The 19,463-nt window shown below is 35.7% G+C and overlaps 1 protein-coding gene across 9 annotated transcripts in view; it reads left to right on the top strand.

The window, feature by feature from the left end:
* Positions 1–201: 201 nt before the first annotated feature.
* Positions 202–19,463, top strand: part of LOC121369369 (protein polybromo-1-like) — a 77,672-nt gene continuing 58,410 nt past the window's right edge. For 8 of the 9 annotated variants that reach the window (XM_041494416.1, XM_041494422.1, XM_041494423.1 and 5 more), the window contains exons 1-12: positions 202–334; positions 1,820–1,917; positions 3,154–3,301; positions 3,718–3,918; positions 4,878–5,030; positions 5,579–5,746; positions 6,310–6,401; positions 7,306–7,551; positions 8,871–8,940; positions 9,629–9,727; positions 13,982–14,047; positions 15,001–15,054. In XM_041494416.1, coding sequence (XP_041350350.1) covers positions 227–334; positions 1,820–1,917; positions 3,154–3,301; positions 3,718–3,918; positions 4,878–5,030; positions 5,579–5,746; positions 6,310–6,401; positions 7,306–7,551; positions 8,871–8,940; positions 9,629–9,727; positions 13,982–14,047; positions 15,001–15,054 — 1,503 coding nt within the window. In that variant the 5' untranslated portion in view covers positions 202–226. The remainder of the gene's footprint in view (positions 335–1,819; positions 1,918–3,153; positions 3,302–3,717; positions 3,919–4,877; positions 5,031–5,578; positions 5,747–6,309; positions 6,402–7,305; positions 7,552–8,870; positions 8,941–9,628; positions 9,728–13,981; positions 14,048–15,000; positions 15,055–19,463) is intronic. The other variant, XM_041494421.1, reaches the window with a different exon arrangement.

Below are 19,463 nucleotides of genomic sequence, written 5' to 3' on the forward strand. Positions count from 1 at the left end.
TTGTAGGTTATTGTAGGTGATCTGCTGCATGGTCACAAAGGCTTGGAGTTCGAATCTGGACCGTAGCATTACAATGTAACATGGTCTGTAATGTGGCTCAAAATACAAAGTAAAATATGGTCAAGTGTTATTAAAACAAATGTAGCAGGCAAAGATAGATGTGTCCTAATTGGTTTGTTTTGAGATTTCTAACTTATTTTTGTTGATTTCTAATTTAAAAGACACAATGCCTGCTAAGCGTAAACGGAGTGTTCCACCAGATGGCATTGAGGAGAGGGAAGAGTCGCCTGCCCCTACTATCAAGCGCAAGAAGAAATCCCTTCAGTATGACTCTGTAAGCTTTGTTTTGTTTTTGTCAGCTTGACATGCATAACCTTTTATTTACTTTTTGTTTGGTGGTATATTACTATGATTGTTTCATTATTCATAACTTTGAAATAACTGATTTTAATTTGAATATAATTTATAAAATCTGTATGTACTTTCTGTTATGACACCATACTACCATTCCATGAGTTGCAGGGTATGCATGTAGGATTTTTTTTGACTGGCCAATCAGGCCACTCACAGCAACACTTTGACTCGCCCATACAACTTTTGAATGGCCCGTGACCGAATTTCGTTAAAAAAGAAGTTACTTAAATTGTACTTCAAAAACAAGTTATCATATCATACAAACGGTACAAGAAGGAAACAAAAATTGTTTTAGTTTTATTACAAACTGTTGTAATTAAAGTTTAATTATTATGTAGTCACGTGACCCTCACAATCAAACATCTGGAATGTTTTACCAAGGCTCGATCTTGGAATGAATAAGGTGTTCTTGTGGCCGTATGACGAGGAATTAAAAAAAATACTAAGCTGACAGCAATCTATGTTGACATTGTTCGCAGTGATGATTGGGTGTTTGGTATAGTAGACTTGGTATATTCTGTAAGAAATGAAAACGTTCCAACACAATGTAACTTCAAAAAACTTCAGGCTTGTAAACAAAATCTTTCTGTGAAACACGTAGCGGAATGTGACGAGTTGTCCCGATTGTAACTAAATGGATTTAGTAAAGATGGACATGGCTGAAGTGTTCCGATTGAATCTACGAATACATTTACGTGGTCGAGGTTTTTCAAATACATAATCCAAACCAGCAGAGGCATTCCGAATGGTTTTACTGTTCGATAGACTGGGGAAGTGGTCACTATTATTACAATAAGCGGACATTTTCGGTCGCCAGGCAGGCGACACGTAATAAGGTTTTGACTTGCCCAACGCTATTTTGACTCGCCATGGGTGATCGGGCAACCGTGAAGTGCACACCCTGGAGTTGTAACTTGGTATAGCTGCTTAGTATACTTGTATGTATGTAGGAAAAAGGTCTTCATTAAAACAAACAGTTCAAGGCTAGATTCAGTTGCAAATTTTAAAAACATTTGGCACATTTTATATTAATTTTGAAAAATAATTTCATATAATAATTGATGTTTTGTTGAAAAATTAACCATGTTTAGAAGATGAGCATACAAAATTTTCGTCTCACCCAGAGCTAACCATGGAAAATTTATAGGGAAAATGTGACTTGTTAAACTTGAAGCTGCACATAAGCAGTGTTTTGGTATTGCTTGAGTTTAATATGTTAAATAATAGGAAGACTATGGGAGCTTTAAGTATGTGGAATATGTTTTATGTCTTAAAATCACTCTTTGATGTGAAGGCTTGTTAAACTTGTAAATTGTTTTCTTAAGAATCTCTATGCAAACCATGGCAAGTAGCTAACATGTTGTGTGAGGTATTGTTACACTGGTAAATATTTTATTCTAAACAGCAAGAGCTGTGCCAGGAACTGTATGACACAATACGTTACTACAAAGATGAAGATGGCAGGATCATTTGTGAAACCTTCATCAGAGCACCCAAGAGAAGGTTAGCCTCCATCTTTATACCTAATGCTAGTACTATTAGTCATTTACTGCTTTTAGAGAAATAATTATTTTACTAATAAACCTTCATCAGAGCAGCCTCCATCATTATACCTAATGCTAGTACTATTAGTCATTTACTGCTTTTAGAGAAATAATTATTTTACTAAACATTATACCTAATGCTAGTACTATTAGTTATTTACTGCTTTTAGAGAAATAATTATTTTACTAATAAACCTTCATCAGAGCAGCCTCCATCATTATACCTAATGCTAGTACTATTAGTCATTTACTGCTTTTAGAGAAATAATTATTTTACTAATAAACCTTCATCAGAGCAGCCTCCATCATTATACCTAATGCTAGTACTATTAGTCATTTACTGCTTTTAGAGAAATAATTATTTTACTAAACATTATACCTAATGCTAGTACTATTAGTTATTTACTGCTTTTAGAGAAATAATTATTTTACTAATAAACCTTCATCAGAGCAGCCTCCATCATTATACCTAATGCTAGTACTATTAGTCATTTACTGCTTTTAGAGGTAATTATTTTACTAATTGTTTTGATTTGAGCTTATTGCTGTTCCTTATGTGACATAACATGAACATATTTTAATTTTTTTAAATCTGATGTACTAACTGGTGCATTTTAAAGGGACAGAGCCTAGTTTCAACCCGTGAAAATTAAAACTAAGTTTAGTTAATCTACAAACCTGCAACACATTTGGATAAAGTTACAATTTAGTGAAACACGAGTCTGTGACTTTGAAATGGTGAAATACCCTCTGAAAATAGACTAAAACTTGACTCCATAACTGTTACTTCTCAGACACACGTGCATTTTGTGATATTAAAAACACCAGGATGACCAAAAACACTTCGAATGTACAAACATTGATAATCTAAACCATAACATCTAAGTAAAGTATGATTTCAGTTGTCAAAAATGGCTATAATAGTCAAAAATATGCCTTAGTGTTTAAAAACTAGGGTATGCCCCTTTAAGATTTTATATTTATGAATTGATAATATTTTTTTAGCTTAAAACATTTGCCTCCTGTATAAGATGATTACAAATTTATCTAAAAAATATTCTTTTATCAAGTTATGAAGTGATTATATACTATCAATTTTTAATTTAATCATATTCATATACCTTTGTTTGACACCCAATAGCCGATGTATATTTTTGTGTAAGGGCGTTAATCAGCATTCATTAATTAATTTCAGGACTGCTGCCGATTACTATGATGTTGTTTCGACTCCGATCGATCTTCTGAAGATTCAGCAGAAACTGAAGATGGAGGAGTATGAAGACATAGACCAGCTGTCTGCCGACGTAGAGTTGATGCTGAACAATGCTAAGGCTTATTACAATGTACGTATCAGTCTTTACAACTCACATTGTTTCACTTAACAGGCAAGCAGAAGCTTGTGTCCAAAGACGAGAAGCATTTGTGGGAAAAAAAATAATAATGTTTTTGTTTTTGTGTTAATGTTTGTAAAGAACTAGATTAATAATTTAGTTTTTTTAATTAATTGTGTTGTTTACCATTCATTGAGGTAAACACTGATAAGTGACATCTAATAATTGTTTTTGTATGCAAGAAATTTAATTCAACAAAATTCTTGCATTAAAGTGCTATATATCAAAAGTTATAAAATCACTTTCCCCTGAGGAAGGCAGCTAGGCTGCAGAAAGGTTGGATGTAATGAGTAATGTGACTTACTGTGACTCTCAAACTGTAAATAAATTTTTAAACTTAAACTTTATCTTTTGTGATTATGTTGCAGAAAACCTCTCAGGAGTATAAGGATGCGGCCAGGCTGTGGGACTTGTTTGTAGAGGCGAAGAATGACGTGATATCCGAGGCTTTTGGAGAATTACCTCGCCACGAGCCGCCACGCAGTCGACGAGAAGTGTCCGTACCAAAGGAGGCGAAGATTGAAGATGTAGGTGCCATGACCGAAGAGGATGAAGAGGAAGATGATGATGTGAGGACACTGACTGATGCAAATTATCATTTACTGGGTGATTCGTAAAAAAGAAAACCCACTCCACTTTTTGCTGTTGAATAGCAGAAAAAGTATATGTAGTGTCTGTGCCCAAGGAGCAGAACATTGAAAAAGTATATGTAGTGTCTGTGCCCAAGGAGCAGAACATTGAAAAAGTATGTAGTGTCTGTGCACAAGGAGAAGAACCTTGACATTTTGCACGAAACCAGATTATTTATCGTTGATTAATGGTCAGAAAGTTTTACTTTGATATTTAGCTTACATTTAAAATGGTACATGGGACAAAACATAATGTCGAAAAATGCTGTAATTCCATTAAGAAGGTACTCAAAATCTACTGTACATGTATGTACCATCTTGTTTTTTTCTTGGTTTTTTTAACCACATCCTGTAGTATGTTTTCCAAAATAAACTTAACTTCCTTACTTTTTCAAGTTACCTTTTCCCCAACATTTGCAAACTGATGAATAATTCACATTTGACCCATCTAAAAATTCTGTGTCCTTCTTGACCTGGAAAATGACAGAACTTACAAATTACGTGATTTCTAGGACCATATAAACTCTTTCAATGTAACAATGTCATTAGTTTCATTCTGATTGTGTATATTGATGAATTTTAAAGAAATGGAAATTCTCACTTTCTTAAGTTAATAGAAAAAATATGCAACATTAAACATGGATATTTTGCACAAAACTAATTTATTATATTGTCTGTTCACTTTGACACACAGTTTTAAATTGTAATGTCAAAAAATGTAGTAGCACTCAGAATCTACTCAACATCTATTGGCCCACTAGCTTCTTTTGTCACCTCTTGTGGGTGATTTTCCTTACTTATTCCAGAATTATTTTCCACCCATGTTTCACAGTCATTAAATTAGAGACTAATATGATATATTTGTTTATAGATTTGAATTGTTTTTTTTAATTGTACAGAAAGCTATGAATGACGACGCACATTCGACTATTTCTGAAAGCCGTGAGCCTGATGACCCGGATGATATCGAGGCTCTGTTCACGTCCGTGATGATGGCGCGAGATGGTGAAAGAGACATCAGCTTGATGTTTCAGCTTCTACCTCAGAAATCTGTAAGTGTCTCTCAGTATTGTGCTTGTGGTCTTGACAGGATGTCATGTATAGTGTCTAACAGACACATTGATTAATCAGTGTCAGTATGGTAATTAAGACTAGGAGAGGACCTCGTAACTTGTGCCCAAACCTTTTATATATATGTTTAAAAAAAAGACTAGGTGAATTTAAAAATCAACTTTTATTTGTTAACAACAAGGGGACCAGATAGCACATAACAAATACTGATATGTCAGTTATGGACCACTGGCTGGAACGAAAAATAACCAACTTGATATAAAGACGATGCTTGGTCATATCACCCACTGTGTGCCATGGTGTATTTCTGGTACTAAACCACATTCAGCTCTGCCATAAATGGAAATCTAGTAGAAATGACACCCAACCCATGGATGGTACATTTTAATAATGTCTTTTTGTCTTCAGAATGGAGCAAATAATGTTCATGTGGATGTTTCAATGCTTTGGTTAAGGAACAAAATGTTAAATTGTTACCAGATGATCAGTATGCTCCATATGAATGTTTGTGTGTTGACCTTGTTTTCAGAAATACCCTGAGTATTACTCCGTCATCAAGGAACCCGTTGATCTGAAAATGATTGCTCAGAATATACTTGATGGCAAATACAAGTACATCAAGGAAATAGAACGAGACCTAAATAGAATGATAAAAAATTCGAAGATATTCAACGAACCCAAGTCGCAAATCTATAAGGTATGTTCTTTCTTTACTTGCTGCTATTTCTTTCTTTTTGTACTTCAGATGCCATTTTCTTACTGCTAGGGTACATCTAATGCTACATGTATATCTCATTAGTTATGTAATTTACATCATTTTTCATTTAATTTTATACTATGTTTATAGCATTACCATGTTTATTTCTTTACTTCTTCAAATAATGTCAGATTTGATGTATTAAATTTTTAACAATTTGTATCAATGGGTATTATTGAAAGAATCATCTCTGCCCATCAAGTTTTTTTGTTGCTCAAAGTTGACAACATCAAATTTAAGCAGTCTTTGGACTAGATATGACTTTGTATACTTGAGCTATTTACAGATGACAATATTTCAAAACCTTAGATAACTGGAAGTCGCTTCACATCATTTTTTTTACCTGAACTGTATTTGTGTCATTTATTTAATTACCTAAAACTTCTATTAAATGTACATCATTAAATGTACATCACAATGACAATATTTTCAAAGCAAAGTAAAATATTAAATAAAAATGTTTAATTTTAACGGTTCAACATGTAACTTGTTGATGTTTTCAGGATGCTGTTGCTCTCAAGAAAGTGATAGCAGCTAAAATCCACGAGCTGGATTGCAAGAAAACTGGTTTGCTGAAGACAAGTGAGCGAATAAGGTGAGGTTTATAGATTTTGAGTTTCCCAGTTTGGTATCGTGACAGCAGAATTCTCATACCAACATGTTTACTGTTTTGAATGAAGCCATATTTATACTCATTCATTTCAATTATGCTGGAATTTGATGGTTATCATATTTACAATCAGGCTGCAAATTTAGCTTCCGTGAATCCCAGATTTTTGGTGAGAAGAGTAGGATTTTGAGATGGAATCCCAAAATATCTAATACAGGTATTCTTGATTAAAAAAGATGTGACTGTGGGTGTGACATTTCATTTGTCAATCTTCTTTTGCTATTTTATAGCTTGTGTTTAGTCTTAAACATCAATATTAGCTTCGCATTATATATTGGACTAAACTTATTTACTGCCATTCCGTTTTCTTCATATTTACCAGTAGTTGAATTAATTTAATCAAGTTAGAGGCCAATTAGAATCCATAGGGTGATTAAAATTACTTTTCTAGGCACATACTAAAAACTGTTATGACTAGGCAGTTTTAACCCTTGTTTACAGTAGAGTACTAGTTACTTTCTTTTTTTTCAACATCACTTGTCCGCAAAACTAGTGTATATTCCCCTAAGGATAGTAGTCGGTTCGAATATCCAAACAGCCAATGGGATGGTCTAAAATTCTTCAACTGCGCACCCTTCCTGTTCCGGTCACGTGACTGTAGCTTCCTTCTTTTTCCTTCTCGTCTTATGGTTCAGACGTTCTTTTTTTCTCTCTGTCGTAATCTGAGCCATCTATTTATTTTACTTGGTTTATTGCAACAGTTATGTCTGTAAAACATTCTACAATGTTGTTACTTTATTGTTGTACAATTACTTCGGTTTTTATCACTTTCTTTAAAGTGTTAAGTAAAAATTTAAATTTTTTCATGTTATCCATGTTTCCTGACCAGAACCCGGAACTCGAACGTGCCGAAGATGTCGTCGGTGTGTGCGAGCCTGAAGTACCAGTCTGACGAGGAGAGCGACGCGAACACGCCACAGATGACGAGTCACCTGGAGGAGGGCGACAGTGATGGCGACGTTGGCATGACCGAAGATGACACACCCATGATGGCGCTCTACAAGGCCATCGTCAACTACAAAACACCAGCGGGAGAACAGCTGTCGGAACCATTCCTCAAACTGCCCAACAGAAGGTTAGTGTTTCCTCAAACTGCCCAACAGAAGGTTAGTGTTTCCTCAAACTGCCCAAGAGAAGGTTAGTGTTTCCTCAAACTGCCCAACAGAAGGTTAGTGTTTCCTCAAACTGCCCAACAGAAGGTTAGTGCTTCCTCGAAATTCCCAACAGAAGATTAGTGTTTCCTTAAGCTTCTCAACAGAAGGTTAGTGTTTCCTTAAGCTTCCCAACAGAAGGTTAGTGTTTCCTCAAGCTTCCCAACAGAAAGTTGGTGTTTCCTCAAGCTTCTCAACAGAAGGTTAGTGTTTCCTCAAGCTTCCCAACAGAAAGTTAGTGTTTTATCAAGTTTCCCATCAAAAGGTTAGTGTTTCCTCAAAATTCCCAACAGAAGGTTGGTGCTTCCTCAAGCTTCCCAACAGAAAGTTAGTGTTTTATCAAATGTTTCAACAGAAAGTTAGTGTTTTATCAAATGTTTCAACAGAAGGTTAGTGTTTCCTCAAACTTCCCAACAGAAAGTTAGTGTTTTATCAAATGTTTCAACAGAAAGTTAGTGTTTCCTCAAACTTCCCAACAGAAGGTTAGTGTTTTATCAAATGTTTCAAGAGGTTAGTGTTTTATCAAATGTTTCAACAGAAGGTTAGTGTTTCCTCAAACTTCCCAACAGAAAATTAGTGTTTTATCAAATGTTTCAACAGAAGGTTAGTGTTTCCTCAAACTTCCCAACAGAAGGTTAGTGTTTCCTCAAACTTCCCAACAGAAGGTTAGTGTTTTATCAAATGTTTCAACAGAAGGTTAGTGTTTCCTCAAACTTCCCAACAGAATGTTAGTGTTTTTTCAAATGTTTCAACAGAAGGTTAGTGTTTCCTCAAACTTCCCAACAGAAAGTTAGTGTTTTATCAAATATTTCAACAGAAGGTTGGTGTTTCCTCAAACTTCCCAACAGAAGGTTAGTGTTTTATCAAATGTTTCAACAAAAGGTTATTGTTTCCACAAACTTCCCAACAGAAGGTTAGTGTTTTATCAAATGTTTCAACAGAAGGTGAGTGGTTTTTTGATTTGACTAGTTCCCATCCTCTTAAATTCATTTAACATTAAGCACTGTAACCTTTTTATTAAGTATTTTGTAATACCAAAGGGTACTTGCTTCAACTGAGTGCAGGAAAATTAGTTTCCATGTTTTGTGAGGTTTCACAACTGCCACCCAGTTACATTTATTATCACTTAATTAAGCTTTTAGTCATTTAACTTTGATTATTGTAATGGAACTATTGTTCTCTTGAAAATGTAAGTCCTTTTGTACCTGTTCTCGATTTTGACCACAAAGTCTTTGACTTGCAGATTTTATCCTGATTATTATGAAGAAATCAAGAAGCCGATGTCCCTCTACAACATTCGAAAGAAATTGAAGGTATGAACAGCCATGGCTGGTGTCCTTTCTGTGTTACCACATCTCTTAGTATAAACTCTCTGCTGGCAAGTTGAAGGTATGAACAGCCATGGCTGGTGTCCTTTTCTCTGTTACCACATCTCTTAGTATAAACTCTCTGCTGGCAAGTTGAAGGTATGAACAGCCATGGCTGGTGTCCTTTTCTCTGTTACCACATCTCTTAGTATAAACTCTCTGCTGGCAAGTTGAAGGTATGAACAGCCATGGCTGGTGTCCTTTTCTCTGTTACCACATCTCTTAGTATAAACTCTCTGCTGGCAAGTTGAAGGTATGAACAGCCATGGCTGGTGTCCTTTTCTCTGTTACCACATCTCTTAGTATAAACTCTCTGCTGGCAAGTTGAAGGTATGAACAGCCATGGCTGGTGTCCTTTTCTCTGTTACCACATCTCTTAGTATAAACTCTCTGCTGGCAAGTTGAAGGTATGAACAGCCATGGCTGGTGTCCTTTTCTCTGTTACCACATCTCTTAGTATAAACTCTCTGCTGGCAAGATAAACTTCATTAAGTATTTAAACCTTTAAGTATTATCATTAAAGACCAATACTGTTTTCTTAGGATATGCTAAAACATGTCTGTGTTGTTATGACTAGATACATTTGTGATTTTATTTCCCCCAAGCTAACGGTGAATCACTGTTTGTATTGCAGCATAACCGTTACAGTTGCCTAGCTGATATTGCAGCAGACATGAATCAGGTGTTTGACAATGCCAAGCAGTATAACCAGGATGGATCCAAGATCTACAAGGTATTTTAATGTTAAGAGAACATTCAGTGACCTGTGGTGCTGTATGGTTTACCTTGTACGACTGGACTGATGTTGTTCTTACAAGTCTTATGACAATGATTCATGAGTACATGTCATCACAACTGTACTTTTTCTAATGAACTCTGTCCGGTGCTGGTTGTGATTTAGTAAACTAATCTGGGAGAGGCAGTCCTCTTTGTGGCAGTGCGAATGGATGGAATCTCCAATAAAGGATCTCTTTGGGAGTGGCTGTTCTCCTATAGACAAGGCACTAAATAGAGATTTATGAAATCAACCACAATTTTGCCAAAAGCCCATTTGGTCACGTATTATGGTTATGTCATTCAGATTTGATGAGGGAAGGACATTAATTCACAAGTGTAAGATAGAGTATTGCTGAGAACGAAGTTGGGTATTCTTTTATTACCCATTATCATTCTGATATCTTTTCATGCAACATTTTCAAACAATACTGAAATGTACAAGTTAGATATATAGCTGATGACACAAGTCTACCTGGACCTCCAACCCCGCAATCAGTTCCCAACACTTTATGGTTGAACAACATACTTGGTGTAGAGCTAACATCGGTTTTGTCATATCAGCTAGTCTATTGGCATGAAGTGATGATGTACGCTTCAACAGGTCACAAATACATTCATTTGACACCATCACCACACTATTAAATAAAAAAATAGTTTTGGGTTCTCTTACATATCATATAATCACTGAATATGATGTCATGCAATACTGATTTTTCCAAGGAGAAAACCAGCAATAATCTCCCCCACATGTTTCTGCACATATGAGTAATAAATGCCATATTTGACGTGGGAATGCTAAATTATTGATGTAGCTAAGAAACCTACGTCAACCATCCTTAAAAAAATTGTCTGCTGTAATATTATTCATTGTTATAGCAGTAGATAAATCAGTAGGCATTAATTATAAATTTTTACTGGTGTTGAAAATAGGCAAAAAAACTAACATTTATGAACAATATATTATAGTGCCAAAGTACAAGACTGGACACTGTTATTACGAGTCGGCAGGATTGCTTGAAACCATCTATTCTGTTTTAACACACCACAAATTGATAATACTCCTAGTTATACCAAAATCTATGTCAACATTTATTCATACTCCTTGATGACAGTTTTGTTGTGGCTAACTTGAATTAAATAGACTTATTGATTATATTAAAGGGACATTCCTGACTTTAAAGAAAATAGACAGTAATATAGATTAGTAAACTCACCTGTAATACATTTGTGTAAAAAAATCAATGAAAAGTGCGAAATTGAAATACTTACATAGAACAATACTTTTGGGATTCCCCATGACACGATTATTTGAAATCCTCGCGGAAAGGTGAAGGTCAGAGATCGCAGTGATGACGAGAACACAAATTTCCCACAATGCAATATTCAACATGGCTTCAGTGAGTACACGTTTTTGGGATGCAGTCGATTCGTCCACTGGACAATTTGTCCACGGACGATTCGTCCACTGAAAATTCGTCCACTGAGGAACTCGAGATGATTCGTCCACTACAAAAAATCAGTTCCGGACGATTCGTCCACTGGGTTTTTATTTCCCCAGTACATTTGGGTGAAAGTTTTCCGGCATATGCCGAATTTTCCGATTTTTCTGGGTCTCTAAGGGTCGTTTTTCCAAATCGTGTAAATCCGTTGAGATTTTCATAGGGGGGTGGGTAGGGGTTATGACCCAACTTCTCCGCGATTGTTGATAGATGATTACTCCAAAGTTCAACAAAAAGTTTGATTCTACAACCTAATTTTATCAATGATTCAATCCGAGAAAGTTCCCTGATCTAGCAGATGCACAGTGCGCGTTTTTTTGTGGGGGGGGGGGGGGGGGGGGGGGGGGGGGGGTGGGGGGGGGGGGGGGGGGGGGGGGGGGGGGGGGGGGGTGTGTTTACGGAGATCGCCGATCCTTTCGTTCGATTCCGACAAAACTGACTCAATGCGATCACCAGTCAACGGAAACACGAAATCGCAGCCGTGAAACGAGATCTGGAAAGTTGAATCAAGTCGCGTCTGAAACAACATGCTTTGTTTGAATGACATTTGTTGTTTTGTTGAATTGTTTTTTAATGTACATTTAATTATATTGGAATTGAAGACAGCGAGTTTTTATTTTATTTCGAGGTTATTAGGCATATGGGGATAACATGTGACGAGGGAGGGTACAGTGGATAGAATTTACACCATTGAAGGAGAACATGACATGGGGGGGGGGGGTAATAAAGTCTTCCGATGCGGAGGCTTGCATTACCTATTTACCACATCGTGACATGCGAGATAATGTATGAGCGAGTGGACGAATCATCCGGGGCATGATAATGAATACAAATAGTTAATAAAAAATGGATATTAATGTTGAATTCTAACTCTATTTTACTTTTTTGGTTATAGTATACCACAAAATAATGTTAACAAACGATTACAATGTCAAAGAAATATCTATTAATATGTATGAAAAAAATGCAGTCATCGAGTGGACCAATCGTCCGTGGACGAATTGTCCAGTGGACGAACCGTATGGAAAGCACGTTTTTAATGTTATTTATTTTTTAATATTGACGTTTTGCATTGATTACCAACGACTTTCCATTTGTTTCCTACAAGTCAGTAGTATTACAATTTCTTTTTTCGTTAAACTAAGCGATACGAATGGACGCATTTTAAAAGAAACGAGTAGAAATGATGCCGATAACAATTCCAAGATTTCATAATAATGTTCGGTTTTTTCTTCGTTTTTTTTAACTTCTACAACTTTTTGATCTTGTCTCTTTTCTATTGGCTTCGGCTTGGCAAGCCTTCTGATCGTTCTAGCATTTAGGGTTAGGGTCACTTGTACTTATAGCTATAGAAATCTATAGATGTTGGAAAGATCGAAACTTTGTCCATTAGTCAACTCGCCCCAACCCAAGCATTATACTCATAATACTGTGATGGTGCAATTTTATGGGTATCTGGTCGTTTTGGCCGGTTGCTAGTCACTTCGTACCTTGGTCCTTTTGTACCATAGTCATTTCGTAGCTTGGTTCTTTTGTACTATAGTCATTTCGTACCTAATTTGGTCCTTTCGTACCATTGCAAAATTGAAATTACGTATATAAGATGCAAACACCACCTGCAACTGACTTTATAAATCATTAAATATTTAATTTTGTCCCCAAAAAAAGATCAAGTCATTTCGTACTATACACTGAAACAAATTTGTTGTTAATTTAAGTGCGTTTCTGATCAGCAAAACAAAAATTAAAATATTGTCATTGTGTATAAGTAATAAACATGAGCAATTGGCTGATTTGGTAATCGATAGGGTAGTCAATGTTTTCAGTGATTGTTATTGTTTATTTCTTAAACAAATAAAATAATTAGTAATAATAAGTAATATTCGACCATTTCAGCTGGTAACTGAAAAAAATTGTTCATATTTATTTATTTATTTATTTATTTATTATTATTATTAGCATATTTATTAATTATGAATGTAAAAAAAGCACACTTTGGTCAATTGGGGCCAATTTCAGAAAACATCGAAGTTGGCCGTTAGTAGTACATACCAAATACGGCTCTTGTCAGGTAAAATGGAAATAACAGTTGACAGGTGTTATGGTAAATCAATAACGATATGCTGCACAATAATGTGTTCTGATTTTCAAACTGTCAAAGTAAATTTAAAAAACAAAACAAAAAAAGACTGCTTTTATGCTATGGTCGATTCGTTTTTTATATACTGGTATGAAATGACTATGGTATGGAAAGACTTCTCACAATGGTACGAAATAACTAAGGTACGAAATGACTTTTTACAATGGTACGAAATGACTAGGGTACGAAATGACCAGGCAGCATGGTATTTACATGTGCTCTACGTCACAAAAAGGTCACGTGATGCGCTTCAAATGCATGACAAGTCGAAGGGAATCCGCCGTCTAAAAATAGACTTTATTTGACGGTTGAAGGGAAAAATAAATTGATATGTACGAAAAAATATTTGGCAAAAATGCATATTGAGCTACTACGAACATTTGGGGGACCAAAAACACATTGGATATACAGATATAGACATTCTGGACAAGGAAATATAAGTAAATTGTCATTCTAACAATTGAAAACGGTTTTATTTGCCGGAAACTTTATAGCATTGCAACAAAGTCAGGAATGTCCCTTTAATGATTTAGTGTTTATAAAATGTATGACATATTGAATCTATTTTCAGGACACTATTCTGCTACGAAAGTTCATGCTGGACAAGAAAAAAGAGTTGGAAAAAACTGAGAACAGGGTATGTTTGTATTTTTAATTGAAGATATCTTTCTGGTATATCCACCACTTTGTTAACAACAGAGGATGAACGTAAGATGGAGATTGTGTAGCTAATAAACAAGATCAGCAAATGTTAACCACTTATTGGCTGTCAGTGAGGCCAATTTCTTGGGTCCATAAAACATGATATTTTTTTATTGATAAGACTTATACATTCCTATTTTTTTTATCCAAATCGAAATAGCTTTTATTTTTCTACCAGTTCAGAGCTTTCCTTTGATGTGTCATGACAAGCATAAGAATGCAGAAGTAAACATTTGAGAAGTAAAAATTTGAAAACATAATTTTTAATTTTGTTTTTACAACAAACTCTGTCTCATTTATCACCAATGGCAGGACTTGTGGTATTAACTGCGATATAAAAAAATTGGTGCACCTTGAACTTTGACCCAGCCGGTTGTTATTTGGTTTGGTACTGCCATATTCAGACACTTTCAGATACAAACAACTAATTTTTGGTAAGTTCATCATCTGGCTCTAATTGACCAGCCTCGGTGGCGTCGTGGCAGGCCATCGGTCTACAGGCTGGTAGGTACTGGGTTCGGATCCCAGTCGAGGCATGGGATTTTTAATCCAGATACCGACTCCAAACCCTGAATGAGTGCTCCGCAAGGCTCAATGGGTAGGTGTAAACCACTTGCACCGACCAGTGATCCATAACTGGTTCAACAAAGGCCATGGTTTGTGCTATCCTGCCTGTGGGAAGCGCAAATAAAAGATCCCTTGCTGCCAATCGGAAGAGTAGCCCATGTAGTGGCGACAGTGGGTTTCCCTCTCAAAATCTGTGTGGTCCTGAACCATATGTCTGACGCCATATAACCGTAAATAAAATGTGTTGAGTGCGTCGTTAAATAAAACACTTCTTTCTTTCTTTCTGGCTGTAATTGAAATTGGTTGTATACTGCTTGCCAGGAGATGACGACAGTCAGTGCACATCCTGTAGTGTATCAGCCATCTGTATCACTGGTGAGTATTGAACATTCCAGTCAACTTGCCATGTTAGACAGGCCACTAGCATCATTCAGCTTTTAACAGCCGACGTGGGGGTGGGAGGGAACTTGCCAAAACTTTGTCGTGACACTTATGCATCCATTATTACTGTTCAGAATTAATTCATATTTATTCCCCACCTACCCCAGATCATTCACCTGAGTAACCGGACGGTGGATCTGGAGGAGGCATGCCTGAGTGGATTTAGGTATGTTAAAGCAGTCACGGCCTGACTTGACCCCAACCCACCCAACTTGACCTGACCTGACCTGAATCATGATATTCACTGAGTTTGAAGTATTCAATATCTTTCAACAGAATATGTCTTTCTTTACATGAGCTTAAAACATTGGGTTGGGGGGGGGGGGGGGATGCCAATCACCTTAAATGCCTCAGCTTGAATCTTAATAATATGTTCAGACTAGAAATCACATTCTAACACTTCACGATGTTGAATTAGAATGCTAGATATCCTTGGTAGTATCTCCAACACGCTGCCAGCTTAAAGGTTTGGGCTGGGTTTAGGTGCAAGCTGATAGTAAGAACATCTTAGCATTCTGCTTATATCAATTGTCCTGCTATAAGATATATGTAGAATGTTTGACAGTTTTATGTGTGTTTGGGTTTTTATATGTGTTGAGGGAATTAGGGGTTGTTCGTCAGCAAGGAAATCCTGTTTATGAAGTTACCCTTTGCTGAATTACCTTCACTGTAATACCCATGTGCAGAGCAATAGCATTTGATACATATCAGAATGCAATAACATCATTTCAATACATTAGATTATTAGTAACCTCATTTTGATATGCATTAGCTAACCAATATCATTTGATATTCAGTGGCTGTGCAGTATCATCATTTTAGTACCTTATATATGTTTTTTTGTTTTTGTTTTTTCTTGTTTTTTCAATTTAGTTATTTTTACATTGTCATCATTTTAATACCAAGTAGCTGGCCTGTATCATTTCAGTACTCTGTAGTTGTGCAGTATCATCATTTTAGTACATGAAAGTTTTAGCTGTGCAGTATTGTCATACATATACCCTGTAACTGGGCAGTATCATTTTAGACTTTTATATCCTATTATTTTGTCAAAGGTAGAAATTTAATAAATTTTTATTTTTGGTCTAAAATTAATGAATGAATTTTGACAAGACGCAGAGATCTTATTTTCATGATCTTGAACAGCACTTAGCATGACAGTGTGACTGAGGGGTGGGGCTAGTGGGTGATAAGGACAGGATCAGTCCCCATAATGAATAGACATATTTAAAAAAAGAAGAAAAAAAGAATTCAGCCAGTGTTTCAAGGCTCGATATTCATTTTGTACAATGTAGTGTTGTAATCAATTTGTGCTTCTCACATTCAAGGTTGAAGCAATTTGTAGACATTGAAAGGAATATCTAGAAATTAGTTTTAGACTTTTACTTGTAATGGTTAGGCCATCGGTCTACAGGCTGGTAGGTACTGGGTTTGGATCCCAATCGAGGCATGGGATTTTTAATCCAGATACCGACTCCAAACCCTGAGAGTGCTCCGCAAGGCTCAATTGGTAGGTGTAAACCACTTGCACCAACCAGTGATCCATAACTGGTTCAACAAAGGCCATGGTTTGTGCTATCCTGCCTGTGGGAAGCGCAAATAAAAGATCCCTTTGCTGTTAATCGGAAAGAGTAGCCCATGTAGTGGCGACAGCGGGTTTCCTCTCAAAATCTGTGTGGTCCTTAACCATATGTCTGACGCCATATAACCGTAAATAAAATGTGTTGAGTGTGTCGTTAAATAAAATATTTCTTTCCTTTTTTTTTTGACTTGTAGTGTAACAATTTTAGAAGCAACATTCCAGAATTGAGACAAAGATGGCTAAAAACATTAGACTTACGTCAAAGGCATTCACTCACAGATCGATATAAATTCAAGGGTACATTACATGGCCGTCATATATATACATATAGATGTGTCACTATTCATAGTAGACTTCCCTTAAAAGAGTCATAATCCATATTTAGAAAGATAAAGCTCTCTAAATCTGTGCCTTTAACACTTCTGAAAATCCCGATTTTTTTTTAATACCTTAAAAGTACTTAATGTTTGAATTCAACATATTACAAATATTTAGTTACATTTCATTATCAATTTCTTGTTCAAAAATACAAAAAATTAAGTGCTTGTAAATGTTTGGCTTTAATGGGGGGGGGGGGGGGGGGGGGGAGAATGCCAATCACCTTAAATGCCTCAGCTTGAATCTTAATAATATGTTCAGACTAGAAATCACATTCTAACACTTCACGATGTTGAATTAGAATGCTAGATATCCTTGGTAGTATCTCCAACACGCTGCCAGCTTAAAGGTTTGGGCTGGGTTTAGGTGCAAGCTGATAGTAAGAACATCTTAGCATTCTGCTTATATCAATTGTCCTGCTATAAGATATATGTAGAATTTTTGACAGTTTTATGTGTGTTTGGGTTTTTATATGTGTTGAGGGAATTAGGGGTTGTTCGTCAGCAAGGAAATCCTGTTTATGAAGTTACCCTTTGCTGAATTACCTTCACTGTAATACCCATGTGCAGAGCAATAGCATTTGATACACATTAGAATGCAATAACATCATTTCAATACATTAGATTATTAGTAACCTCATTTTGATATGCATTAGCTAACCAATATCATTTGATATTCAGTGGCTGTGCAGTATCATCATTTTAGTACCTTGCATATGTTTTTTTGTTTTTGTTTTTTCTTGTTTTTTCAATTTAGTTATTTTTACATTGTCATCATTTTAATACCAAGTAGCTGGCCTGTATCATTTCAGTACCCTGTAGTTGTGCAGTGTCATCATTTTAGTATATGAAAGTTTTAGCTGTGCAGTATTGTCATACATATACCCTGTAACTGGGCAGTATCATTTAAGACTTATATCCTATTATTTTGTCAAAGGTAGAAATTTAATAAATTTTTATTTTTGGTCTAAAATTAATGAATGAATTTTGACAAGACGCAGAGATCTTATTTTCATGATCTTGAACAGCACTTAGCATGACAGTGTGACTGAGGGGTGGGGCTAGTGGGTGATAAGGACAGGATCAGTCCCCATAATGAATAGACATATTTAAAAAAAAATAAAAAAAATTCAGCCAGTGTTTCAAGGCTTGATATTCATTTTGTACAATGTAGTGTTGTAATCAATTTGTGCTTCTCACATTCAAGGTTGAAGCAATTTGTAGACATTGAAAGGAATATCTAGAAATTAGTTTTAGACTTTTACTTGTAATGGTTAGGCCATCGGTCTACAGGCTGGTAGGTACTGGGTTTGGATCCCAATCGAGGCATGGGATTTTTAATCCAGATACCGACTCCAAACCCTGAGAGTGCTCCGCAAGGCTCAATGGGTAGGTGTAAACCACTTGCACCAACCAGTGATCCATAACTGGTTCAACAAAGGCCATGGTTTGTGCTATCCTGCCTGTGGGAAGCACAAATAAAAGATCCCTTTGCTGTTAATCGGAAAGAGTGGCCCCTGTAGTGGCGACAGCGGGTTTCCTCTCAAAATCTGTGTGGTCCTTAACCATATGTCTGACGCCATATAACCGTAAATAAAATGTGTTGAGTGTGTCGTTAAATAAAATATTTCTTTCTTCTTTTTTTTACTTGTCTTGTAACATTTTTAGAAGCAACATTCCAGAATTGAGACAAAGATGGCTAAAAACATTAGACTTATGTCAAAGGCATTCACTCACAGATCGATATAAATTCAAGGGTACATTACATGGCCGTCATATATATACATATAGATGTGTCACTATTCATAGTAGACTTCCCTTAAAAGAGTCATAATCCATATTTAGAAAGATAAAGCTCTCTAAATCTGTGCCTTTAACACTTCTGAAAATTCCGATTTTTTTTTAATACACCTCAAAAGTACTTAATGTTTGAATTCAACATATTACAAATATTTAGTTACATTTCATTATCAATTTCTTGTTCAAAAATACAAAAAATTAAGTGCTTGTAAATGTTTGGCTTTAATAGTATTATTTATGTTACATAGCTTAAATTAACACTAACAAGAACAGGCTTTTTGCTAGACCCCAAAAATAATAGAACATTTTAGCCAACTTCATGTTTTACTTTTAGTTACATGTAGTCAAACAGCTACGGCAATCGCTTTTTGGCAAATTAATGATGAAATAAATTTGCCAGATTCAGCTCTAATTGATATTTGGTAATTTGGCGAACAATGTTTTAAATCCTGCTGATGTTCTTTTGTCAGTATTTACAATTTTGTTTAACAAAGCAATAGTGTGATTGTCATATGTGTTGTTAGGTGTTAAAATTTATCTCTTCAAATTAAAACAAGATTGGACAAGTTATGAAAATCGGCTGT

The sequence above is a fragment of the Gigantopelta aegis genome, chromosome 3 (assembly GCF_016097555.1).
Source record: "Gigantopelta aegis isolate Gae_Host chromosome 3, Gae_host_genome, whole genome shotgun sequence".
Taxonomy (NCBI): domain Eukaryota; kingdom Metazoa; phylum Mollusca; class Gastropoda; order Neomphalida; family Peltospiridae; genus Gigantopelta; species Gigantopelta aegis.